This window comes from Centropristis striata, chromosome 11 (assembly GCF_030273125.1).
Source record: "Centropristis striata isolate RG_2023a ecotype Rhode Island chromosome 11, C.striata_1.0, whole genome shotgun sequence".
Taxonomy (NCBI): domain Eukaryota; kingdom Metazoa; phylum Chordata; class Actinopteri; order Perciformes; family Serranidae; genus Centropristis; species Centropristis striata.
In genome coordinates, this window is record NC_081527.1 from 12,291,006 (window position 1) to 12,318,482 (window position 27,477).

General features: G+C 39.6%; 1 protein-coding gene across 1 annotated transcript in view; it reads right to left on the reverse strand.

Annotated features, from left to right (window-relative positions):
- kcnn1a (potassium intermediate/small conductance calcium-activated channel, subfamily N, member 1a) overlaps positions 1–27,477 on the reverse strand; it is a 108,535-nt gene that overhangs the window by 15,433 nt on the left and 65,625 nt on the right. Inside the window, exons 2-5 of the mRNA XM_059344208.1 lie at positions 24,584–25,057; positions 20,692–20,787; positions 18,954–19,372; positions 661–802 (exon numbers count right to left, since the gene is read on the reverse strand). Coding sequence (XP_059200191.1) covers positions 661–802; positions 18,954–19,372; positions 20,692–20,787; positions 24,584–24,973 — 1,047 coding nt within the window. The 5' untranslated portion in view covers positions 24,974–25,057. The remainder of the gene's footprint in view (positions 1–660; positions 803–18,953; positions 19,373–20,691; positions 20,788–24,583; positions 25,058–27,477) is intronic.

Sequence of the window (27,477 nt, forward strand, 5' to 3'; positions counted from 1 at the left end):
GTCATGGAAAAAATTATTAGACCACCCTTGTTTTCTCTAATTTCTTGTTAATGTTAATGCCAGGTTCAACTAAATGTACATTTGTTTGGACAAATATCACGATTACAACAAAAAAAGCTCTTTATCATGATTTTGGTTATTATCAAGAAAACCATGGAAAATGGCTAGATATCAGCTCTTAAATTAAACTCTTATGAGCTATTTTTGTTGTTAACATTATATTTGTCCAAACAAATGTACCTTTAGTTGTAGCAGGCATTAAAATGAACAAGAAATTGAAGGAAACAATTGTCTAATATTTTTTCCATGACTGTATCGGGTCAATATAGTGATGTAAGTGAGTTTAAATGTGAATTTCTATGATTTCTCATTAAATTATTTCACTTTAGACACCTTATGTGATTCTAGTAGACTGAATTTGACTGTTTGTCACCATAAATTGCTCAAAATCTTCACTTATTTATCAACTCTCCTAAAGTTACACAAGCAGAATTATATATAAAGTTATCTCAAAGTTGTGTTTCTTTTGCAGTAGGATCAGTCATGGTGGAGTGTAGCTGGCAGTGAGTGTAGTGAGAGCTGAGGTTTAGTTTTATAACTGCTCCAGTTGTCCTGTGAGAGTGTTATATATGTATCTGAGTGAAGAAGAAAGGAACCCACCATAATCCCTGTAAGCAGACACACGCCTTTCCCACAGTACGTGTGTGGTACCATGTCCCCGTAGCCGATGGAGAGGAAGGTAATCGAGATGAGCCACATGGCTCCCAGGAAGTTACTGGTCACTTCCTGTTTGTCATGATACCTGAAGTGATGAAGATAAGCAGAAGTGGGATACACACAGTGAGTAAACGCGTACGCAGGTTCTTGAACGTGAGCATGCTGGAGAATGACGTGGTGCCGTGTGAACCAAACAGGGGTGGTGGGTGGAGGAGGTGGAGGTGGTGAAGATCGAAGAGGAGGAGGAAAAAATCATGGTGCCAGGTGTTACACCTGTTTTGTAAAAGCCAGTTTGGCACAGAGTCTAAGAAAAAGTCCATTCTGAGAAAAAAGTGTGGGTAAATTCAATGGATTTGCAAGAGACACTTTAATTTCTAATCTTCTTTGAATATTTTCTGCCTGAGACAGTTTAATGGAGAAACATGTTTAATGGGGAAAAAACTTAAAGGGATAGTAGGGATTTTTTTAAGTGTTGTTAAATGAGGTACTTATCCATAGTCAGTGTATTACCAACAATAAATGGTGGTCAGCCTGCCCCCAATTTGGCGAAGCAGGAAGGAAAACCGGCACAGCGGCTAAATAATGCACTGCTGTGGACAGGGGCAGCAGCAACAAATGTATATTTAGGGTGTAGGGATTCATTGATATAGAACAATATATATCGATTAATGAGTGAACAACCCAACTGCATTGATGCAAAGCCCAAACATTGAAGCATATTGCCGTCTTTATACAATTTTATTTTGATGATCTCCCAGTTTTAAGAAGTAAACTGTGCACATAGATAGAACCGATCTTGGGAATGGTGTAGGGATCGGCGTTTGGAAGAAACCTGCCAACTTGTGCATCTATAATGTTAATGATCAATTAATCAATTCATCAATTTATCACTGTTTTTATACATACTCCAGTACGTATAAAAAATGCATACATGGGCAAAATAGAAGATATATTTACAGTACTATGCAAAAGCTTGTTTTGATAAAGAAAGCTTTTATTTTGAAAGGACAAAAAGAGACTTCCTGTTGATCGTACATCAAGTGAGGTGATCCTGTAAAGATAACGTCAAGAAAAGTTCAATGTTTTATGTTTTAGCCCCCAAAGAGGCATGAGGTTAGTTTTCACAGTAATCTTGCATATTTAAGTATTTTTTGTGTTTAAATTAGTTTTGGATCAAATTAAACCCAGTAATTCATGCTAACAAGGTTTGATACAGTAAGCTAGTTTTGCTCCAATTAATACTCTTGTTTTTCTGTGTGTTTTATAATTGTTATTGCAACTTTCTGTTTGCAAACTGTAGCTTTATCCAACTTAATTCTCAGCTCATTGGCTTATTGACGTACGGCTGCAGAACTGAACGCTCAGCCGTGTTTCAGTTCAGTGAGTACTGATACGCAGTCAGAGATAAAATTAGGATTAAAAAAATACACAGATCGATTAAAAATTCCATGTGACCATTAATCGATCATCAATTAATTATTCCCATCCCTAATTGAGAGATCATCACAGGCTCTTTAAGTTAACCCAAAAAAACATTTGCACTTAAATGCAACATGGCACTTTATAGTGAGCACAAGGTCTTCTTTTATTTATTTATTTATTTTTTGGTCAGTTAAATATCTGGAAGAGCTCAGAAATAAAATCGTTAAATCCTATTTTAGTTGCTTTTTGTGAGTTGATATAAATGGAACAGGTTGTTAAATGGGTATATGATATATCGTCTCATATTGATCGCTGGCCCCTGAATCAAAACGAAGTCGTGCCACAGTTGACTTCATATCGTGTTGAAACCCGTGATTTACACCCCGACTGTATATTGCTACTCTTGCTTGCTTCTCCAAACTGGGGGCGTGCCGACCACCATCTGCTGTTGGTAATACATGGACTATGGGCAAGAACTTCATTCAACCTCACTTTGAAAAATCCAAAGTATCCCTTTAAACTGACGCGTAGGCAGAAAAAAGCAAATAATGTCATTTTTGAAAGAAATTGATGGAATGATTTCAAACTGAGGGCGCAACACCACTGAACATGTGTTTGATGTTCAGTGTCTGTCAATATACAAATTAACAATTTGGCGAAAGGAATGACATGAAGGAGCGTTAAAAAATAAGTCTGTGGCCAAATCACTTACTCTTGTAATACATTTGCACAGAAATGACAATTTTAGACAACATGTTTCAAATGACAAAGAGACGGGCCACATTGCTGTAAGTGACTGGATCAAGAGTACCGCAGGTCAAACTTGATTTGAATATGACAACCCAACAAATGTAATGTCAGAGCATCCAAAAAAAGCACAAACTGCTGCATTGAATCAAACTAACAATTGGCTTATTGGTCACGGTTTACTGCAAATCTTCCTCCATAGAGTTTAAGCTGCCCCAAAAAAAAGGTTTGGCAATGCAAATCATCACTTCAAACATGTTGTTTGCTGAAAATAGCTGACAGCCATGCTTGAATTGTCACTCCAAAGGCCCACAGTGCATATGCAAAGATATTTCTATAAAAAAAAACAGACACTGTACAAAGCTGGATTGATGATGACATTCCCATACCTTTTGCAGCAAGACAAAAGTCCATCACAGAGGCAAATCTGCCTTCTCCACCCACCCTCATTCAACTCGTCTAATTATTCCCAATGGGCTGTCTAGGAGGAGATCAGATAAGATTTAATTTTGGAGTTAAAATCAAATATTCATTAAACACTTTGAGACAACATCTCGCCAACATCCTTCTGACAAGACGACGTAGATGGAGTCTAATTTCTTGGGATTTTGTTAAGGCTTTTCTAAAGGCAGTTCCGACTGGGCCAATCATGAATCGCTAACAACTTGGAACTATCCAGCGGTGACCCAGCATGTGGACTCAAAATGGCCAGAACAATCACCTCTAATTAGTGCACGGGTACAGATTGGAGCACTTGGGGCCAAATGATCACTTGGAAGTTTTCCTTTAAAAAAAAAATGTTTTTAAGGCAAATGCCCGCTCCTCTTTCTCCTCCAAGACAGATCATTGTTATCAATTATCATACATGAACTAATCATGCCTTCTGCAAGTTCTTAAAACTCCCACTCTCAAGTTTCTATTCATGCTCAAAGTCAGGGGGAAAAAATAACTATGAGCACTTTTTTTTCCCTCAGAATGACAAAAAAGTGTGCGGTCTGTGGGATTCAAGCTTCTTAAATGACATGCAGAAAAGCAGTCTGTGCAATACCATGCAGGAATAAAGAAGATGTCTGCATCCTGCATGCTTCAAAAGCCAGTATATTGAGAGCAGGGGGAGCAGGGGAAAACCTGGGGTCCACTAAGAGATGAAAACCACCTCTGACAAATACCGCAGTATCACCAGGTGGAGGGGGGATTGTACGTCTTCATGGACGGGCTTTCATTTGTAAACAGTGGGGTAGGATTGGATGAGTAACAAAGGAAGAAGCTCATTGAATTTGACACCCCTGTCTCTTTTACCTGCATCCCAACACTTCACCAGCTGCCCTTTGATAGCTGCCAGGGGGCTCAACTTGATCAGCTGGCTAAATATTGTAATTACAAGTGACTAGTATGTTAATTTCATTCATCTTGTTATCAAGGCAAGCAGAGAGTGAGTCATGTCTTCAAGGCAGGCAGAAATGTGCTGCACCTTTTAGCACAGGGAACAATGGAGTGAATTCTCTGTTGTAAATATACCTCCAGAAATATGCTTTGACAAAAATGCAGCATTTTTTAGCAACTCTTGTTTCTGTTTTCGTAATGGTGGAAAATATTTTTGCAACAAGCATATTTCAATAATTCTCTACTCTTGGAAAAAGAGCAGAAACAGCAAAAGAGGAATAGAGACAGAGGCTGAATGGGGAGCTAATCGATAGCATTTTAAGGCTCTCAATATACTGTGTCAAGTTTTGGAATAGCATGGAGAAGAGCTGGCACCACTTTCAACCTATTCCAGGACAAGAAGTATATAGTTTCCAGAGCAGACAGTTTTATCCCCCGCTGTTAAATTCTCCCTGACAGACACTCTGCAGCGAAAGCATTACCCTGAAATCACTTAGTCAAATATTTCAGAGATGATGTTGTTTATCCACTGATAAAATAATGCCGTAATTTACGTCCAAATGAGCTCTGAAACTTTGCTTCTGTGGTGGGTTAGAGGAGGGAGTACAGCACGATTCACACAACACGATCTCTACGGCTCAATCTGAAATTCAACAATAATAATAATAACGACAGCCTTCTTCATCAATCACTTCAAATTATCACCAATGTATCAATTACTCTCGTCAGCCCTATAACCAGCACTATTTATGTTTTTATGTGTTCTGATATGAATGATTCCCAGTCATTTATTACTTTAACTGTGTGTAGATGAGCTCACGATACACGAGACAAGTTGGGAGGAAATACAACAACAACCTATGAACACACAGAGTCGTACTGATGGAGCAAATATGAAAGAGCCACACACACCCTTCACACACACATAAACAAACACAAATACACACACAAACTATCAGGAATATCTGAAATGTTTGACTGGAAACACTGCAATAGTTAGTTCTAGTTTGCTAATTAACAAAAGGAAAGCTTTTATTTGCAATGAATGCAACATTACTAGCTTAAATTTCACTGCTTTGCAATGAAAACTGTCCCGTTATTGTCAGCATTTATCTTAACCCTCTGGGATCACTTTAATTTACTACCCTTTAAGGCCATTAAGGACAAAAATGCCCACTTCCAAAAAAAATGCTATAAAAACTTTAAAGATTAATATCTTTTTCTACTTTTTTCTCCATAAACCTCTTAAACAACTTCCGCCTTGCTCAAAACTACCAAACATTCAATCATTTTGATGATTTTAACCCTTTAAATGCCAGTTTGATTACATAATGTCACTATATGTGACAAAATCAATTTTGTTGCTAATCTTTGACATATCCAAGGCTGTAATAAAAACAAATGCCCCAGCCAAAAAATATTTACTATATGGGAAATATCTACATTTTTGTGTCAACGGGCATTTAAAGGGTTAAAATCCTCAAAATGATTGAATGTTCGGTAGTTTTGAGCAGGGTGAAAGGTTTATGCAGAAAAAAGTACAAAAAAAATATGAATCTGTAAACATTTTATAGCGTTTTCTTGGAAGTGGAGGTTTTGGCTTTAATGGCCTTAAAGGGTAGTAGATGTGTACACAGTGTATTATAGACCCATTAGAAAAATTGAACTTCAAAATATATCAAGAAAAAAAACCTTCTTCCAAAAATCATGCCATTTGCAGTATCAAAGCCAAAATGATTGCCAAAACAAAAGTGAAAAATGACAAATGTGGTCAAAAACGTTCTAAAAAAATGAGGGTTAAATGTGCTGTACATGACATTCAGAGTCGGGGGGCTGGGATCGGCTGCACACGGCTCTCTCTTGACGTCACAAGCAAACGGAGGTGGCTGTGATAACAGTGTTAATTTGGGTTAACCATATAATGGATGTAGTCACAGTCAGCGGTGAAAAAAGTACTCAGATCTCTTACTTAAGTAAAAGTACTAGTACTACAATGAAATTACTCCACTACAAGTAAAAGTCCTGCATTCAAAACTTACTGAAGTAAAAGTACAAAAGTATCAGCATCAAAATGTACTTAAAGTACCAAAAGTAAAAGTACTCGCTATGCAGAATGAACCCACTCAGATTGTGGCCTCGAGGTTAGGAATCAAGCTTGTAACTGGAGAGTCGCAAGTGCCCTTGAGCAAGGCACCTAACCCCCCTGCACAGCTCCCGGGTGCAGTAATGTGCTGCCCACTGTTGAATATCCCCATTGTGGGTTTTAATAAAGTAATTCATCTTAAAATCTTTAGATATTATTAGGTTATTTGTATTGATCACCATTTTCATTTTTTCAAGATAGGGCTCATTTTAACTACTTTATATACTGTGATGAGGTTTAATTTAAAAAAGAAAAAATCTAATCACTTTAAACTGATGATGCTTCTTATGTTACATCTCCACCTGAAAAACTGATACTACGAAATGTAGTGGAGTAAAAAAGTACAATATTTGCCACAAAATGTAGTGGAGTAGAAGTATAGAGTTACATAAAATGGAAATACTCAAGTAAAGTACAAGCACCTCATGATTGTATTTTAGTACAGTACTGGTGACAGTGACATCACCCGTTGGTTTGTGGACTGCCGATTTGACGGAGCTGATCACACTCAACAGGGCAACACGGCTTCTGCAACGTTCTGAGGCCAGTTTGTGTTGTCGTGGAGACCGGGTTGTTCTCAGAGGTAACCGTGGCAGCAATTCACGAGCCAGTGGGAAATGAACACAGGAAGGGCTAACCTTTTTTAAGGCAGCGACTCACATGGACTAACATGGACTAACATGAATGCTACCAAAACAAAGAACTGAGAAGTTTTGGATTACAACACACACAGAGGAAGCGGGCTTCATTCTCTGCTCAGGGCGCCATTATCCCACTATCTTGTTACAGAGCAAATATTTGTTAACTTCTGTATTCATGTTGTTGAATGAATGTCGTGTACAGCACTTTCAAAGGTTTGGATTTAATTTTTAACCCTCTGGAGTCATGATTAACCCAGCACAGTCAAATCACGACTTCTTTATGACATCACAATGTTAATATGAAGCAACGTCGAGTCGTGCAGTCAACTTCCCTCTAAAGTTCTGTCTTGAAATGATGAAGTAAAACCGGAGATAAGGTCAAATATATTTAGAATACAAATATGCAAAGTAACTAAATGGCTAAAGCCATCATTTTACCTCTTACATGTTAAATATGCAAGATTAAAAATTCTTCATTGAGCACGAAAGTGTACTAAAAGTAAAAAAAAAATATTTTCAGAATTTGATTTTATGTTTTTTGGATTCAAAAAAAAAATGTTGATCCAGTAAGTCAAAGTGAAAAAAAACCTGTCAGGTCATACAGGTGAGGCTGTGCTGAAAAACATTATTGATTTTGGTTATTATCAAGAATACCATGAAAAAATGTCTAGATATCAGCTCTTGACTTAAACTCTAACGCTATTTTTGTCAATATCATTATATTTGTCCAAACAAATGTACCTTTAGTTGTACCAGGCATTAAAATGAACAATAAATTGAAAAAAACAAGGGTGGTCTAATATTTTTTTCATGACTGTACAGGTAGAATATTCAAAAACGACCAAAATAGCCCGAGACTCCAAAGGGTTAAAGGGTTATTATCTTGTTTTGGACTGAATTACCTCACATACACACACATAATACAAGAACAAAAGTAGAAGAAAGAAAGCTGTTTCACACCAACGTTACTTCTGTTTGTGTCACTAAAATATAAACATGGAGGAAAAACACTTGCATAAGCTGACACTACATCTGTATTCCAAACTTGCTCAAGGAGAACCACAACCTCGCCTTTGTTTCTACTTTCTTCCGCCGGTCAGCTGCCACAGAAAAGCAAATGACTCCTTCCATTCAAAAGCTGCTGCTTAACATTCTGCAGCGATCGCCTGTGTACAATAACAGCACTTCCACTCTTCTTCCTGCATTTTGGTTTCACATCAACAAAAACAAATTAAAACAATTTTTCAACGAGTGCAAGTCTTGTTGATATAAATGAATTTGAGCAGTGGCTGAGATTACTTGGGGACAAATATGTTGGGATGCTCCTCTGGGAGTGTGTTAGTTGCAGTAAACATGAGCAGATTAAACTCAAAGTGATGATGACCTAATTAAAAAACTGCAAATCTAACAGTGCTTTTTTTTTTTTTTTACAGCACAGCCAATATGCAAAGCGAGCAAGCAAGCAAGCAATAGCAGCAGCAAGTGGACTGTAGCAATTTTATGATATGTGCAATTTCATATTTAAAGAAAAAACAAATAAAAAGAATTTGAGCCTAGTCGGTAGAAGTGTTAACAATTTGAGATACATGTCCTTTTCTCAATGAACTGTTACATCTTTTTTAACTTACTAACCAAACAGCCACAACACTAATGACAACTCCATCAGCCTCTGCTGTACTTTGTGTTTATTACTAATTACCAAATATTAGCATGCTAACACCCAAAACTAAGATGATGACCATGAAAAACATTATTCTGGCTTAACATCATAAGGCGTGTTTCCGCTGAGTACTTTTTGGAAAGCGGCTGAATGTTTTGGCTACGCCCACTAGTTAGTTCCCCTTAGCCTCTGTCCGCATACAGCTACTTTTGTAGCGGCTAACCAACAGATTTTGAATGTGACAACAGACTTACTTGGCAAGCAGTGTTGCCAACTTATTTAGCCACTATGCAAACCCCTCTAGTGACTCTTTTTCAAAAAAGCGACTAGCGACAAATCAAACAACTTTTTCTGGTGTTATTGGAGACTCGTTCCTACTCTGCTTAACAAGTGGCAGGCGCCATCCCAAAGCACTCACAAGCGGGCAAGTCCTCCCACAGCGGTCTCTCCCAGCTGCAGTCAGAGGCAGAGATGTTAACCCCTCAGCGTCCAGCTGCACCAGTCTGCAAATGAATCACGCATGCGTAAAATCGCTGCTCAGTAAAGTCAGAAACGGCAGGTACTTTCTGAACCGCTACCTGAGCTGCTAACCAGTGAGGTTGGGTGGACCCTCTCTCCCAAGCCACACTCATAGCGGCTCACTAGAGGGAAAAGTACCCAATGGAAACACGCCTATTGTGAGCATGTTAGTACGCCGACGTTAGCATCACTGTGTCGCCTCACAGAGCAGAGAGCATGGCTATAGACTCTTTTTTGTCTTGTTGCAATTTATATTGCGTCTTTCAGGAATATGTAAATATGAGGATATAAGGCACTATTTGTAAAGTTACATAAAGGTGTTGTATGAAGGGTTAAAAAAAAGTTTTGACAGCATAATGTTTCTAAAGTTTTACCAGGTGATTTGTTGTGGTTGTAATACCCATTTCAACCACAAGGGGCTGAAGTGCACCACTCAGACAAAAGTAACTTAGAAAAATGATCCTGGCGAAACGTTTTGCCACAGAAAAATGTAAGGAGAGATTATGCTGGAAGACTCCTTTTTTTTACCTTTTTCTTAAGTCATTAACTCAGGAGAGAAAACTATTGAAAGATGGGATCACCTGAATTCTTTTCTCATTTATTTTTAGAAATTGAAATTGGGCTTCTTTTATAGGAACAAATCCTGTTTTTCCTTTAAAACCAAGAAACCTCGCCACTGCCACTTTCTTGCCTCTTCTGGACTTTGGGGATGTTTTGTACATGAACCCTTCAGTTCAACCTCTTCGTCTCCTGGATGCCGTCTATCATGGAGCTCTGAGATTCGTAACTAGTTGTAAAGCCCTCACACGCCAGTGTACTATCTATTCCCTCGTCAATTGGCATGCACAGAGTTTTGCACTGGTACAACTTCATTTACAAAACCATCCTTGGTCTGTTGCCCTCTTATTTATCCACGTACATGTCGCATAAACAGTGTTGCTGTAGCCTGCGCTCCCAGGACTTCTTGACTCTCTCTGTCCCCCTGGTCTGGACAGAATTTGGGAAAAAAGCCTTTTCCTACTCTGCCCCGTCAACCTGCCAGGAACTGCCAGCGTGGTTCCTCTGGAGGATTTTAAACTCATTTTACAAAATCTGGAGAGATCGTCTGTGGGGGTCTGCTCTTGTTTTTCTAGATAGTTTTAAACTGCTGCCATGACTCTTCGCTCTTGTTACTTTTATGGACTGTGTTCTGTTTCCTCTTTGTGTGAATGTCCTGTTCTATGTAACTGTGTGTTGTTTTGCTGTTGTATGTTAATCAGTTCTCTCTTGAGAATGAGACCCCGTGTCTCAATGAGATTACCTGTACCTGTACAAATAAAGGTTAAATAAAATAAATAAAACTTGCCTCACAGGGGTTTCTGTATTGTTATTAGCTTGGAAAGACACACGTTTACATCTATAGGTGCATCTCAATACATTAGAATATCATGGAAAAGTCCATTTCCAGTAGTTCAAGTCAAATAGCCCCAACCAAGTATTGAGCGCATATCAATGGACATACTTTCAGAGGCCAACATTTCCATATTAAACAAACTTTTTAAAATTGGTCTTTTGTAATATTACATTTTTTTGAGACACTGATGTTTAGGTCTTCATTAAATGTAAGCCATACTCATTATAATTAAAATAAATTAAATACATTAAGGCATGGAATGTTTGGATGGATCTATATAATGTGTTATTTCCATTTTTTGAATTGAATTACTGACATAAATACATTTTTGTATGGCATTCTAATTTATTGAGATGCACCTATGTACCCTGTACCTTGTTTCTTCTAATGTGTCCATTGAAAAAGGTTTACAACACCGTAACAGAGTATTTATTGGACTGTACGTAGGAGTGTGTACACTTTTGCGTTCCATTCACTTCAATTCAAACATATACGCAGAGGAGAGAGTGTCGTATCCGCAGCCATCTTCATCCGCTGGCTTTATGCCCGAGTTTAACTCTAGTCAATGAATTCTTAAACACACATGACCAGTCGACGGGCTCAATGTCACAGTGACCCCTCATCTGATAATCAAACATGGAGGTGTGGCGGTCTTACAAGGTGTGTTGTAACTGTACTTTTGCCAAATTAAACAAAATATAAAAAGTTGAGAGTCTTGCTGCGTAGCAGGAACTGAACATGATTAAGATTGACTTAATGAGCCGGTGTGCTGTGTACTGGTTGCAGGATATGAAATGATTTCATTGCACTAATAGCAATACCATTGCACTTTAATATTGCATTTTTCATAATGTATTGCTGTCAACCAACTAAATTGTAAACCCAAAAGTAAAGAACTGCTTGGATTAGCAGATTTTGCAACGAGGCAGGCTTCAGGCCTTCGTTTGCCAGAAATGATCAAGCGTGTGTGTTTGTGAATCTCATCCATTTTAAAGATGCTGCATGAGAACTTCCAAAGAGTCCGCCACACTGATATTAATAGCGAGATTTCCTGCAAGTCATCCCATTACAAATAATGAAGTAAAAGACGTCAGCTGAGGTAAGCCCTTGAAACAGTCTTGTGGCGCTACCCTTGCAAAACTTTCATATCTGAGCTGAGCACTTCACAAAGTCAGGCCTTTTCTGTCCTTCTTAATCTATAAGGCCACCAGACAGGAAGCTCCGTTCACGAAACCCTTAATCTTAATGTCTCAGTGCTGGAGTGTGGTTATGTCTCTGGGGTCATCAGATAGTGAGTGTCCTATTACAGATATTTCATTGAATTAGACTGGAGACACCTGCAAAAAAAAATCAACTGAGTTCTGGTATCCCATTCCCTGTAAACAACTTATCACCAGTCTACATGTAACGTGTATCCCAAATCGGACATCGTTCGGCTAAGATTCTATCAAAATTTCACATTAACTACTAATATAAATGATCATGTTATGCTTCCAATTAATTAAATGGTGTGAAACTAGAGTCTGACTTCTTATTTTTCGAACGGTATATTGTTTTAACTGTGTATGTTAGCCTCGGGTTTACCAGAGTCAGCCAAAGGACGCTAATGCCGGTGAATTAGTCGTCCGCTAACTGTATCCCAAATCAGACAATTGGATCTCCTCGCTGTAAAACAATTGGGGCTGCTGACTTTTTCGGGGAAAATTGGATGTTTTTCGGTAAGCCAAATAAATAACACTGCTATCAGCCATTGTTATCAACACACCCGGACCGTACTTCTGTCCTTCACAATAAAATACAGTACAGTAAAAATACAGATGTACTTTTAAGATCGTCGTCTGAGTGTCAACCGAGTGTTCTTACTGCTTTCTCACATCAGAGTTACTTTCGTATTGTAATTTGACATGTAAATCTCCATGTACATAAATGAAATTTCACATGTAGGTTGTTAAATATGTATAAATCAATTATACCTCCACTGGTAGTGGCAATCTTATTCAAAATGACTGTGAAAACACCAGAAAGTGCAGCATTGCAGATGTGTCCGATTTGGGATACAGTCTCTATAATCTTTAAAAAAAAGAAGGTATTTTCTCCTCGACATAATATACTCATTCATCACATACCCAGTCGTGTTTAAGTTTGCTTTGCTGCAAACTTTGGGTATCCAACATTCAGGGGACACGACAAGCTTTGAAACACCACCACCACTCCACCTCCACTGCCAGCTAAGTACACCTCAGCATTTTCTTTCATGTTCCCAGTCTTCCCAATGCACTCAGAGCTTACAAATACCTATAATCTGCTGTGCTGCTGCCCACAACACTACGTTTAGCATTAAGGTAACACTTTCTCATTAAAACCCATGAGATTCCTGAACTCTACCCACATTCAGCTGCCCCACAAACTGCCTGTCGGAAAAAAAATGTCATGGCTTTTAAGTAAAAAATAATTTTTATATTGAGATGACTAATTAGATTGAATTTCTAGTGGTTTGTTCTCCTTTGTTTGTTGCTGTGAGACACACGGAGACCCTAAAGAGAAATCTATATCTAACAAACATGTCTAAGAGTAGAGAGAAAAGGATTTCTCAGCTTTGATACCTTTGTCTCGTCTTTTATTAGCGGTTTGGAAAAATACTGAAGTGTGAGGTACATGCTACGTACTAGTACATTTTATTGCTCAAATTTTTTGGGGGGAGAAACAGATATTTTTTTCTGTGTCTAGCCTCTCATTTGCACTTTGGTCCTTGCTGCATTTTGACAAAATCATTAGTTATTAATAAATGCTTTTTATGACCTAATAGTAATCTTCATTTTAAGGTTCAAATTAAGGTTTGTGGCTCCATTCTGACATTTTTTTTTGTCTCTTTTGTCCTTTTATTGTCTCTTTTGTTAGTAAGGGTTGCAGACCCCTGTACTAGAACATGTTTATATACTTTAATGTAAAAAATAACAAATATTTTTTCTCATACTGTCTGTCCAAAAAAAAAAAATCGCTGTTAAAAAACCTGTATTCACCCTCCGTCTGAAATGCTCTGTTTTAGCGCCTGTCTCTTTAAGCCCCCTGCCAAGTCTGTAGTGATTGGTCAGTATTTCTTAGTCTTCCACATTTGAATGTCTGCACTGCCGTTGTCTGTAACTGTAAGGGAATGGCTGTAACAGCACTGTGGCACCTGTATATTATATATTTGTGACATCACATGTCCTGACGGTGCGTTTAAAGTCACAGTTCCAGAGTACGGCTGTGTTCCTTTCTTAGTGGATTGAGAGTTTTTGATACCTTCACAGTATTTATATTGCACCTACACATTCTTTATAGTCAAAAAAGAGATTAAAGCTTCATAAAGCTTTATGTAGCTGCAATCTTAAGAAATAATAGGTGTTAATTGAGCTAAGTGGGGATACTTCTCCAAGCTTGAGGCTGCTCTGGCCGTTTAAAATGAATAAGAGTAACATCAGAAGGAATCTTTTACTTTAAGCCACTACCACCTGTCTCTGAACAAAGAGCAGCGCTGCCACGGCTCATGATCTCCAGTGCAGATCGTATCTCGGGTGATTAGAAGTTCCACAATCTCTGTTATGCAAACATGCTTCGCGGGCTCTGTATATGACTTTGCCATAGGCTGCAATCAATACTATGCCTGCAGTGCGTGCATAGTTTAAAAACAAATTATCAGATCAAGTCATCAAACCATAGAGAATCCACCTGTCCTTGAGGTTGCAACAATTTGCATAAAATCTCTCTGACTTTGTGAAAGAGATGCTCATTTTAGTGATAATCCTGTGAATGACTCAGATTAGGGGAACACACACAGCAAACTGTATAGACAATTCACTTTGTGACTCTCAGTGTCTGTCAGCTATGCCAGTATTTGTGGATATACATTTTTTTGAAATACATTTCAGAGTTATCATACATTTAGCCAGGAGAAAAGGGTGTAAAATCTATAAACAAACAAAAAGGAAGAACATAGTGATCCTGCAAGTCAATATGAGAAAACTTGTCAAAATTATGATTTTGTGTCGTAAAATAATTACAAACTTTCCCAAAATAATGAGAAAAAAATGTCAAAATAATGACTTGGTATCTCAAAACAATGAAAACCGTCAGAATGAGTTAGCATCTTAAAATAAGAAACTCTCCTCAAAATAATTTGTTTCTCAATAGATTTGTGTCAGTGTACCAATGCACTCATGGCCTGGGAACTGTAAAGTTGTAAAATCTACCTTAATATTTTATGTAAACCTGTGGTTGGTGTGAGAAAGTTCAAGTTGCACCGGTGTGCGTTTCTCTGGTTAGACATTCGGACAGCCTGTTCTTGGCTGCCGCTGTTTGTATCTTGTGGCTAAGCGATGACACAATCTGGATGTCAGACCTTGGGTGTAGGTGTAGCTGACTAGTAACTCAAGCCTGATAATCCAGCGCTGCGCTCTGAGGGAAAGTCAGCTAAACTTTCTGAGAGCTTGCCTACGGGTCCTCACCGGAGAAAGCGAGGTGAGAAACAGCAGTCTCACATCGCCTCGAAATAGAGCGTTTTGTCTCAGATAACAGAGTTAGAACAGGAGAGGAAAAAGAATTAGATAACAGTTAAAGAGAAAAAGGAGTGAGAGACCGGGGAGGCAGGCAAGGCATGCATGCAAGTGTGTAACTGAGTTCTGGCCGGATTAGGCCTGCTTGTTATGGATAAGGGGAGGCAAAGGGACGGGGAATCAGTAGTGGGGAGAGATGAGGAAAAACTGCAAAGCATGCCACGTTAGATGGGTACAGTAGGAGATCTGCAAGGGATCAGTCAGGAGTAAGAGAGAGAGGGAGGGAGCCTTATGGTAGTGAGGGAGAAGCTAAAAGAGCTTAGTTAAGGAGCTTAGTTGAGGTAGGTTAGCTCTGAAGATGGGCTGTATCAAGAAAGAAGGGAAAGCGGCCCAGTGACCAGCATTAAATCCATCTACTGTAACATTAGCATCCCTCCCAACTCCACCCCTCCATCCCTCTCTGTCCCCCCACTGCTTGTGTGTCTTTCATTCCCCCCATCTAGGCATTTTCCAGGTAGACTCCGTGCTCGTCCAATCTCACACCGTACTGCCCTGTGATTGGCTTGGAGCGTGGCCGATGTGTGACAGTGTAACGGCGCGTTTAAACAGAAGATACAAAAGTCACACACAGCACTTTGGGAAACAAGCGCCTCTTTTTTTCTCTTTTCTTTACTCGAAATGATGGGATTGATAGGTAAACATGAAAACTTGCATGCTGTTTTGATGTTTATCAGAGGGAGGGGGCGAGGGGGGGTGAGGACATTCAATTCATGGGTGTAAACAAAAACTGGAGACACTGTGTTCAGCACAGAAAGTACTCTTCCTTCAAGAGTGGCTCTATTTAAGAAACTGTGCAACAATGGAAAGCCCTCATTTACCTACCTAGCTTAAAACTGATATAGTTGGCGATCGAAATCATGCTAGATAGTTAGAAACACCACGAACAAAAATTACATTACCTAGTGGACAAAAAGACTTTGTCCTCTCCCCGCATACCTTCTTTTGGCTACAGGAGACAAACTGTCTTCACCTCTAGAGCAAAATCTTTGGGGCAGAAGCAACAAAAAGTCTGTGGAAACCCATTACAACACTGTTCAATTAATTTTGTGAAGGGAGACACATAATGGGATGGTAATGTGTGAACACAAAGAACAGAAAGGCTTTTGCTCCTCGACAAATCTTTGGAGTCGCTGCTAAAAAGACTTTTTGTGCAATATGGATCTATAACAATTGCATAAGGAGAGGGAGAGGGAAAAAAAATGAGACAAATTGCCCTCTGGCACATTCATGAAGGTGACTTGAAGGAGCTGCTCCATTTTAGCACAAATTTCCTCCTCCTCCTCCACCTCCTCCTTCTCCTCCAGCCCCTACCGGCCTAACACACGATGTTAGCAAAGAGACGCTTGCTTCAAAGTGCTGCTCACACCGTTGGTCTCCGCTGTGCTCCTACAGCCACTAAAAGCCTGTTTGGTGCCATTCTCATGCCAACTAGAGGGCCTGCCTAATCCTCCTTTACCATACTGAGTTTTGGAAAGGATCATCGGTTGATTGTTTTAGGCTGCCCCTTCTCCCCACTTCCACCCCACCCTCCAAACCCACTCAGGGCAGCAGTGGCGCCAGCTCGGTGCAAAATGATAAGTTGTTTTTTTTATTTTTCCACTGCTAGAGAACGAGGACTCACATGGTATCCCTATGGAGCAGCATAGTGGGGAAATAGAAAGTACAACAAAACATTATACAAACACACACACATGCCCACACACATACTTACATGTGCATGCTTGCACCCATCCGTAGTGACGCACAAATCCACCCATCTGAACACACGTTATTCTGGAACTGAAACCAAAGGGCTAACGGCATGCACTGCTCGTGGAAAGTGTAGCGACAACGGCATTTGGTTGGATTAGCGATGTGTCAGATATCCATTCTGGTAGTTTTCATGTGGAACTTCCTTCTTAGTAATTAAATAATATTAAGTCAATAATTTAAATATTACATTTAAAAGATTAGTTTGAAATTTTGGGAAATACACTTGTTTGCTTTCTTGCTGAAGCTTCGATGAGGAGATTGATACCACTCTCTTTTCTGTACTGTAGCTGAATGTAGCCAGAGCTAGCAACCAGCAAGCCTGGCTCTGTTCAAATGGAAGAAAAATCTTCCAATTAACCCTTCACATCTTGTGCTGTCAATGAATATTCATATTCATGAATAACCACTGCACATTGAGACAGAGGTCTACGGTCTCAGTTTAGGAAATTATTATATTTATGTATAAATTTTATAATGTGTAGGTATGCATGATCTTTAAGTTTATGTCAAACAAATATACCTAGATTGGTTTGCTCTCTTAAAAACAATTTTGAATAGTTTAAACCTATTTTTTTCTTTTTTAAAAGCACAGCCCTGATTTAATCTGTAAAATGTATTTTTTTGCTGTTTTTTCACAGGCAGCTTGGTGCAAAACTAGCCAATCTCTGAGCTGTGACCAGTAACTTCCTGGACTTAACGCTGCTTTTATGTCTTTGTGCTAAACAAAGGTAACCAGCTGCAGGTTCCAGCTACACGATAACCGTACAAACGTGAGAGTGGTATTGATCTTCGTGTGTAACTCTCAGTAAATATCGACCTACAGTTGATCTTTAAGGCCGGGACTAAGAAAGAGAGATAGTGAAGCAGTGCCCTGAGGAATATAAAGTTCAGTAACCCGCTGAGGTGGACTGTATAGAGGCATTACTAAAAGTAAACAAATTCGGACAGTGTGTTGTTTAGAACACGTGCCAACATTAGGTTGAGGTGATGCCAGTCACACTTTACTGTGTTCCAGAGCAGCTGGTGTCAAAGGTCAGCTGCTCTTCTCACTGCTGGTTCACCCTGAGAGGTTTAAACCCACCAACCAGCAGCTGGAGGTGCTGAGGCTCTGAGAGGATCCAGGGTTGGGCGTGCGAGGGGGGGGGGGTGGTTAGTGACAGGTGTTAACACAGGGGAGGGGGGGAAGGAAGGAGAGGTACTTAGTAAAAGCAGGCGCGGTGAGCTGCAGGAGGACACTGAGCATCTGTAGTCAGGGCCTGGCTCAACGCCTTTGTCTGAGCTGATGCAGCACATGTACAGTATCATATTGGTTCTGACAAGAACTGCTGCTATAGATCTTCCGCTCTCCACCCACCCTACTCAAGTCCCCCTTCCACTCCAACTACGCACAAATGACTTTGAAACATCAAAGCTGGCATTAACGTCTCATTTCCCTATGCAAATGCAAAACGAGAAAGGAGAAAAAAAAAGGAAAAAGCTTTTCATTTCTCCCTGCCTCTTTCATTTTCAGCGAGAATCGTTGCTGCCCCCTTGAGACGAAGCTCGATGCGCAGTTTTGGGGAGAAAACGGGTTAGGGGATCCTGGGGGCTGCTCTGCATTACCAAAACAAACCATTCAGCAAACAAACAATTAGACACTCATGAATTATGGACAAGCCATCTAAAATAGCAATAAAAACAAGGAGTGGGGAGTTGTGGAGCGATTGCTGGGCTAATGAAACGTAGTGGAGTAGTACGTGGTAGTATGGCTTCCTGCACACATGTGGACAGCATTTATATGTGACCTATCCTGATGATTCCACTTAACTCTTTGGACCAGTGCAGTAAAGCGACTGAAAACAAGGAAACACTGAGAAGCCTGGGACAAAACAGAGACAAGAGTGAAGGCAGAAAGGTGTCTAGTAATCCACAACGCGTGAATGTGCATCAGCCATTTTGTTTTTCTGTCCCCAGAAACATCCATTATTCACAACCCTGTGTTTACCTCTCACAGACGCGCACAGTCCATGCAGCAATGATCCAGGAGGATATACTGAACACCAGCAGAACAGTTCCCGGACAGATGGTCATGAGGGTCTTCATGACAAAGCGTGTGTTGAAGTTGATCTTGTTGAGGGCGCCGATGCTGCGAGACGAAGCGTCCGTGAACAGCTTGCTGTGGAGTAACATGACCCTGCCTATCAGGTAGAGTCTCAGGAACATGGGGATGGAGAGGATGATGTCCACGTCGGCATCGGCCACCGACGGCGTGTAGGTAAAGGCCAGCCGCGCCGTCCAGGTGAAGACGTACTGGCCCGGGATGGGATGGATGGCACACACCAGCAGCTCCAGCACGATGAAGAAGATCCGCTCATACGTCATGGCTATCCTCCAATCGTCCGCACCATTGTCGACCATAAACAGCTGCAGAAAAACACACTTGTTTTAAAACCTTTCTTCACTTTGTTATTTCAGTTCTTTTTAAGATTTTGGCTTTTTTTTTAGCATTTTCTTCGAGCCTCCACACCTTCAAAGTAGGGAGGGGCATTTGGAAGAAACCTGCAAACTTGAGCATCTATAACGTTAATGATCAATTAATCGCTATGTTCTTATACATACTCCAGTATGTATAAAATCATGCATATATGGGCAAAATAAAAGATATATATACAGTACTGTGCAAAAACCTGTTTTGATAATGGACACTTTTATTTCGGAAGAACGAAAAGAGACTTCTTGCATATTTAAATTAATTTTGTGTTTAAATAAGTTTTGGATGAAATTAAACCTAGTAATTCATGCTAGCAAGTAAGCTAGTTTTGCTCCAATTAATACTCTTGTGTTTCTGTGTTTTATAATTGTTATTGCAACTTTGAGTTTGCAAACTGTAGTTTTATCCAACTTAATTCTCAGCTCATTGGCTTATTGACGTACGGCTGCAGAACTGAACGCTTTCAGTTCAATAAGTACTGATACGCAGTCATAGATAAAATTAAGATTAAAAAATACACAGATCAATTAAAAATTCCACGTGATCGACCAAATTCTACGATACGACAATTAATCGATCATTGATTAATTATTCCCATCCCTACTTAAAAGTGTTTATTATTATCAAACCAAAGATTTTATTTGAAGTTCTAAAGAAAGACCAGGAAAAGTCATGCTCAATTACAGTAAAATGTGTGCAAAATTAAGGTGAAGATATCCAGAAATTAGGTGTAATACTGTAACTGTATGAAAGTGGCATCAGATATTTGTATGTTTGATTTAATTAAGTCTGGAGGTCAGATCAAACAGAACAACAAAAAATAAACTGAGATGCAATAAAAGGCTGCCAAAACAAAACATAATGTCTGAGATTTAGGCTGGTGTGCTTGGATTATATTTACTGTTAATGTATGTTTAATGAAGTTAAGAAAAAAACGGTACTGTGTATAAATAGTTTTCTAATTGTTTGACAAAACACCCTGAAAACCTGTTCAATCAAATAAATGTATTTGTCTTTCCTTACACTTTAATACAACAACCACATATCATAAATTTATATTTTATTGTGAGCATGAATTCCCTTTTCATAGCAATTACTTTTAAAAATAGTATTTCAATTCAAATATTTTTTTAGCAAGGCTTGATTGCCAAATCAGAAACCCTATCATCATAATTATCTTCTCAACACTGATACCAAAAGCTGCTGGTAGAATGAAAAAAAAATTAGAGTAATTTTTATGTGGAAGACTCACCTGGATTTCCCGGGCATGGTACATTATTATAAGACCAAGCAATATAACAGTGGAAAGGCTGATAAGGCATTTCAGTGCAAATGAGTATGAAGATTCCTATGGTGAGAGAAAAAGACAGGAAAGGGACATTAGAAATAGTCTCGAATACAACTATTACATAGAATCACATCTTATTTATAGTAATAGCAAGATAAACTGTGAACACTTTTTGAACTATATGTGAAAAAGCAGATTGTTTTTACTGTTACACAGAATTAAGCTATTGAAAATAAATGCTTCTACTGTTGACTTAAATTAATTGTATACATTTAAAACATGCATATAAATGAGTACATGCCCACAAAAGTATACACACACACACACACACACACACACACACACACAAACACACACACACAGGTGGACACACACACATGCACACATAGTACTTATTAGCTTAAACGTCTAACTGAGAGCAGATAATGGGGTTTTACACACAAACAGTGCAGTCAGGATGTTGCTAAACAATGCAGCTGCAGGTGTAGGTGCAGCCTGATATTATCTATGGCTGCTGTTCCCCGCCATCTAAACTACCAATTAATCAAAGCCCAGCACTAACAGGGGGACTTTCCATTTAATGGTAGGTGCAGAAAAGGCAAGGCTAGCATTAGCAGGGGGGCCACCACAGCGAGTGTTGCTGGTGATAAATAGGCCAGCTGGATGGTTGCGCTGCACTGTTGTGTTGGTGTGTGTGTGCATGTGTGTGTGTGTGTGTGTGTGTGTGCATGGGGACCATAGATCTAGGAAATGAGAACCTGTAAGCCCCCCCCCTCTATGTTGGTAAAATGCCATTTGATAAATCAATTTAACAGCCATGGTGTAAAAATGCAGCTCTGCAGCAGGCTAATGATCGTAGGGTTGTTATTATAATAACAACAACAGCAAGAACAACAGAAGTGGAAATATCGTTCATAATCGTCAGTGTGGTGACAGTGAGAGCTGCTCAATATTACTCCGTCCTTCGTTGGTCCATATTACAGAATGTATTTTTAGCTATCAACTAGATTGCTTTGCCCCTCAGGTCGACGACATGTTCTCAAGACATTCTAATGTCTGAAATTGTTTTGAGAAGTCCCTGGTGAAATAACATTGAGTAAACCAATTAATCCACCTGCCAGAGGTTCAAGGATTTTTCAGTCCCAGTGCTCACTGCCTCTTAACGTGTTTCCCTCCTTCAGGGCTCAGAAAACCTTGGCTGAGCCTCAAGTGTCTGCCGTGTGATGTGACGTGAGATGGAAAATGGACCATCCGCAGCACACGCTACCTGTCTGAGGTGGGAGGGGGAGCTGCGGTGACACTCAGAGACGGGAGGTCATTTCCATTTCAGCTGAGGTCAGCTTGATGAATGGACTGAACCCCTCTCAGTAACAGTCACAGACAAACCTATTGACTTTCTTAAAACCCCATAAATCATGGTATAGATTACCATGCTGATTTATTATATTGCACACACACACACACATTCCTATGTGTGATCAAGAATACATTTAAAAACTTAGATAGAACTGATACACAAGTGTAAAAATTTTTTTTTAATATGTTCCAGACCAGTGGTTTGTATGTTTTAGCCCATATGCTGATCATTTTAAAAAGCAAAAAACTATCATAACGCCTCACACGACCAACAAGCTTTGTAACAGTCAGCTGACATACATAATTTCCAAATATATCGATCATTAAGTAATCTCACTTCTCACAGCTACAGGGCCATGTGACAATAATGTAACTTTGAAAACAAAATAAAAATGACAAAAAAATATTCACATTAAAGGATGTTATATGATCAAAAATCTCCTTCCCCTACAGTAGGAAGCTGTGATGATTTCTGTAAAGATGCTGAGACTCTTCTTGTTCTTTGGTGGTTTGCCTACAAAGTATTAGGACGACCACCCACTGATTCAGTACCAACTACCTCTGTATAATACAACATCTCGTCCCAGTTGTTGTTATTGTTGTTCTTTCGAACAGCCTTAACTTATTACTGACAGTATCACAGGCCAGACTCAGGAATCCGAAAATCCTTTTCATGAAATAGTAAAATAAATGGAAACCAATGGCTGCTCAAATGGTAGAAAATAAATGTGTTCCACCTCAATACAATAGTCTGCAATGATGATAAAGCTGCACAGTGAAGGTGAACTGTTAAAGTGGTCTGCTGCCATGACGAACCCTCACAGATATCACCCAAATGTGTGTTTTAGCGTCTTTTAGCTTTTGCTTTGTTTTACTTATCCAGAACCAAGTTTTTGATAAGCCACCAAACCGGAAATGGTAGTTACTAATTTTGTCAAGAGATAGCAACTAGTCAGTAAACAGACAAAGTAAGCAACTAGCCGGAGAAAAGTTAGTGTTAGCAACTCGTCTGTAAACGGAAAAGGTAAGCAACTAGCTGAAGAACAGACAAAGCTAGCAACTAGCCGGAAAAAAGTTAGCATTAAGTTGGTAAAAGTTAACAACTAGTCTAAACATATAAAGTTAGCAACTAGCTGGGAAAAAAAGTTAATGTTAGCAACTAGTCAGTGAACTGACAAAGTTAGCTAACAGTCAGTGAACAGCTAATGTTAGTGAAAAGTCAAAGTTAGCAACTAATGTTAAAGTGTAAAGCAGTGAAGAACAAAACAGAGCTACAAGAGCCAAAATTGGACTTTGTTTGTATTTGTCAGATAGCTAGGAGCATGACTGTAACTTATTGCTACTGCTGAATGTTTTCAAATAAGCAACTGCTAACACGCTAGCCATATCAATCTTAGAATGAAAATTATTGTGATGTTCTCCTTGTAGGATTTTTTGGAGCCCAAATGATAAAAAATGATTAAATATACACAGTCTGTATTTAAAGGGTTCAAACACACAAAACCACATACGAGGTCTTCAGCCCGTTTCAGTTTTTACTCACACACTTGTGATTGTGTTGATAAAAGATGATCTTATTCCCTGAGATGAGAGACACCTGTTCTGTGACCTACTATATACTGCAGTGCACTGCAATGTCAGCTCCCCAAGTAAACAGCCTTGTAAATATTGTGATAGAAGCTGCTCTGAGTGCACTGAGTGAACGATATTCTCCCCACAATAACTTGACACAGCAGAAGTGTTTGACTGATACTGACGGACAAGAACGGGTCACGGGGTGTTGACCTGGTCACTGTGACCCTGACACCAAGCTGCTCTGTTGATGTCCTTCATAAGAGTCCCACATGTTCCCAACATGTGCTGCGTCGTCTCTACTCTGACCTGCTAAAAGTAAAATATGATGGTGGGCATCTGGAATGTCATTCCCATATTGTATTCCTATTGACCTTTCTCTTCATCTCTACTCGTCTTTATCTGTCTCTCGCTCCGCCTAAGTCTCTACATATCTATCTCTCTTCATCCCCTTTACTCCGCTATCCCCCTCTCCATCTCCCTCTCCTGCTGTGAACTAGTGATTTCAGATGCTGGCTTCGCAGGGAATGACAGACAGCCACAATGACTCCAGTCGTGGAACGAATCCTTTGGCTAAACTCTGATCTAATGCCCTTAATGAAAAAGTGGATATTTAAGAAAAACAACTAGGAACCAAAGCAGGCCCGGAGTCAAGAAATTCCTGAATAAAATATCATGTAAATGCAAAATCTGAGATTTTTTCCAATCGATAGACTGTGAGTCACAGCATAGATCACATGACACTGCTTTTGATTTGTATTTGTGCAATATTCCCATCACCGTTGTTAAATAATGTACGTCAGTGTCTGTGCTAATAATCACTCTTCATAAATGTGACAGCTGCCAACCCCACACAAATCAAAACTTAACAAAAGCAGTGACAACACACAAAGCTCCCACTCATTCATCACACACATGCACAACCTACCTTAGTGTAAACCCCCCATGACAGCTCCGTCTCCGTCACCATGACAACAATCCCAAACATCCCAAAGATGAGTGCGTAGTCGCTGAGTCGCTTCCGCTTCTCGAACAGCGCCCTCCGGTGGCCGAGCTTGTAGCCAATGTCCCTGTTCTTTTTCTGCGGCGCCCTGCCTCCGCCGCGCCCGCTGCCCTCCCTGACCAAGCTCTCGTTGGACGCCTTGCTGGGGTCTTCGCCGCCGTTGCCCTTGGACACCACCACCTCCAGGCCAGAGCTGTGCAGCGTCTGCAAGGGCTGCGTCTCCGAGTCAAGCTCCGCGAGGTTGCGGCGTGACGAGGACGCCAGGCTGCCCACTAGTGGTCTCACCACTCCGCCATTGTACTTGCAGGTGTTCATGGCTATCTGAGGGAGTCGGCCGCTGCTCTCGGAGAGGGAGGGCTTGGATCCAGCATGGCTCAGCTTCTTCTGCTCAGTAGTGGCCTGTGAACAGGAAGAAGAGTGATAATACTATCACAACAAAAAAGGGTGTAAAAGCTGACAGTAGGTTGAAGAGACACATACAGGTTTGGACTTTAAATAGAGCATTGATGTGGGAGTTACATCTCTGTGGCTCTGGAGAGGGCACAGAGAGGGAAGGATCTTGCAAAACAATTTTGGTTATAAAAGCAGACAGATTTAGTGCTCAGCAGGACATGTGGCCAAACATACAGTACGAACCAAAATATCAACAGTCCCAAATATTCTTCTTCACGAGGAACATACACTGAGAGCAGATAACAGAGACACGGTTGCTCATTTTAAGTTCCCCGATTCCTTCCTTTTTTATCATATTTATTTTACTTTGTCGTTTTCTTCTTGACTACATACATAGTGGTGGATATCAAGGCATGAAAATAATGGCATAAAAACAACTTAAATTTAGTCTCTCCCATACATTTTTTTTTAATATTTATAAATAATTCTTCAATTCAAAGTAAATATAAAAATCGTTATTTTGGATCCAACACCAATTTTTTTTTTTAAATGTTGAAAAAACAAGACAACCACAATTTTCCAACAGTCAAAACCTCCCTCTACTTAACAGTTTGTTTCCGGCTCTTCCTTCAAGAAAATGGCATCAAAATTGGATGGCTCCAAAACAAATAAATAATGAATAGACTTTGATGTATAAATAAAACCATATAACCAACAGTGGATCCTACAAAGTGCAGAAAATTGAATCTTTGCGCTGCACAAATTTAGATATGAATGATTAATGCTCGTCGTGACCCTGTTTCCTATCACAGAAACACTCTTCCTCTGCAGAGATTAGAAGCGGGCTGCCCAAAAGAGGACGAAGAAGAAGAAATGTGGACCTTCTCAAATCAGGCGTACCACAGAGAACAAATGTGAGATTTCCACTATTTTAAGAGAGTACCAGGGAAGCCTTTTCCTTTGAAAGGGTAATGCACACTGTACACTGTGTCTGTTCAGGTTAGGGGCAATTTCGGGGCAAGTTGAAAAGCACACGTTCATATATTAACATCCAAAAAATAGAATTCTGTGTATACATCTTTTCTAATTTCACCAATACAGGAGAGAATATGTGAAACTCTTATTTTACTTCTTTATCACCTGCACAAAATGTTCCTATTTTTCTGTTCTGACTCCTTGCATTGAGTCGTCCGTCGTGTCTGCTCTTCCTGGCAGATAGGAGTGAGTTTCTGTCCCGGCTACACAGACAGAAAATGTTCAATCCATGCAGAGGCTGTAGAGCAGTCACCCCAGAAGCATCTATCTGCCTGTCTATCCTCTGCCCTTCAGAGACTCGGGCAGATTATCATAATGGGTTATGAAAACTTCACATGGAACAGTGCTTTTTCCGAAACAAGTCGGGGGTGTGTGATAGCACTGCTGGCCCTTTTTATTAGCCTTGACAAAGCATGCCTAATGCCTTTAAATGTGCTGGTGGGAATAAAGAAGGGCGGCCCTAATGGAAATTTACTAACTCCAGTCCTGTGATGCTATCGTCTTGCGCATATTGTGGCTCCATGAGAACAGGACTAAAGGTTAAGGATTAGTGCAGCCCATAGTGTTTCTAATCCCCTTTTCTGTATTAAATTGCTTTTTAATCTGTGCCATTAGGACCCCTCTACACTTTTCAAGACTGTGCAGCAAGTGAACTTTAGGGTTGAATGACAGGAAATACTGCAGAAATAGATGCTGATATGGCACTAGTGGTCAAGCTGTTGTTCTTTATTTGAGGATAAAAATAGAGCAGGGAGTGCCGAATTTAGCAAACTGGACTTCAGGTAAACAAATTAAAATAACAGCAAGGTCCTTAATAAAGATAAGGTGTAGATTAGGAGTGGGCCATATGGGCAAATAAAAATATCTTGATTATTTTCTTAAATTTTCCGATAATGATAATGTGATGATATCCTTTAAAATGTTATTTCTTTACCAAAAAAAGCTGTTAAAATTCTTCTTGCTTACCAGGACATCTCTGGATAGACACAGTGTTTCAGGACAACAGCTCTTGTTTATTTTCTTTAAACTCAAACATTCAAGAGACTCCCAGTTAAACTACAATGTAGAGACATTAAATGAGTAAACACTCAGGTTCTCTCTCCTGAGGTATATTTTACAGCATACAAGCATGAGCAAATAAGTGGCACATTATCATTTCTGAATATTGTAAAGAAAGTGACTTTCATGCAACCTCTACTGTTTATGCGCCTTGTGTTTGTTTTCTTTTTGAGATATTATAAATACTCGATAATGTAAAATTGCACATCGTCAAAACACGATAACGACATTATCGTAGACGATATATCGGCCACTTCTAGTGTAGATTAAACGTCACAATACAGATTTTATTCATTCCCAGAAATTGTATTCTTGCAACTTATAATTTATTG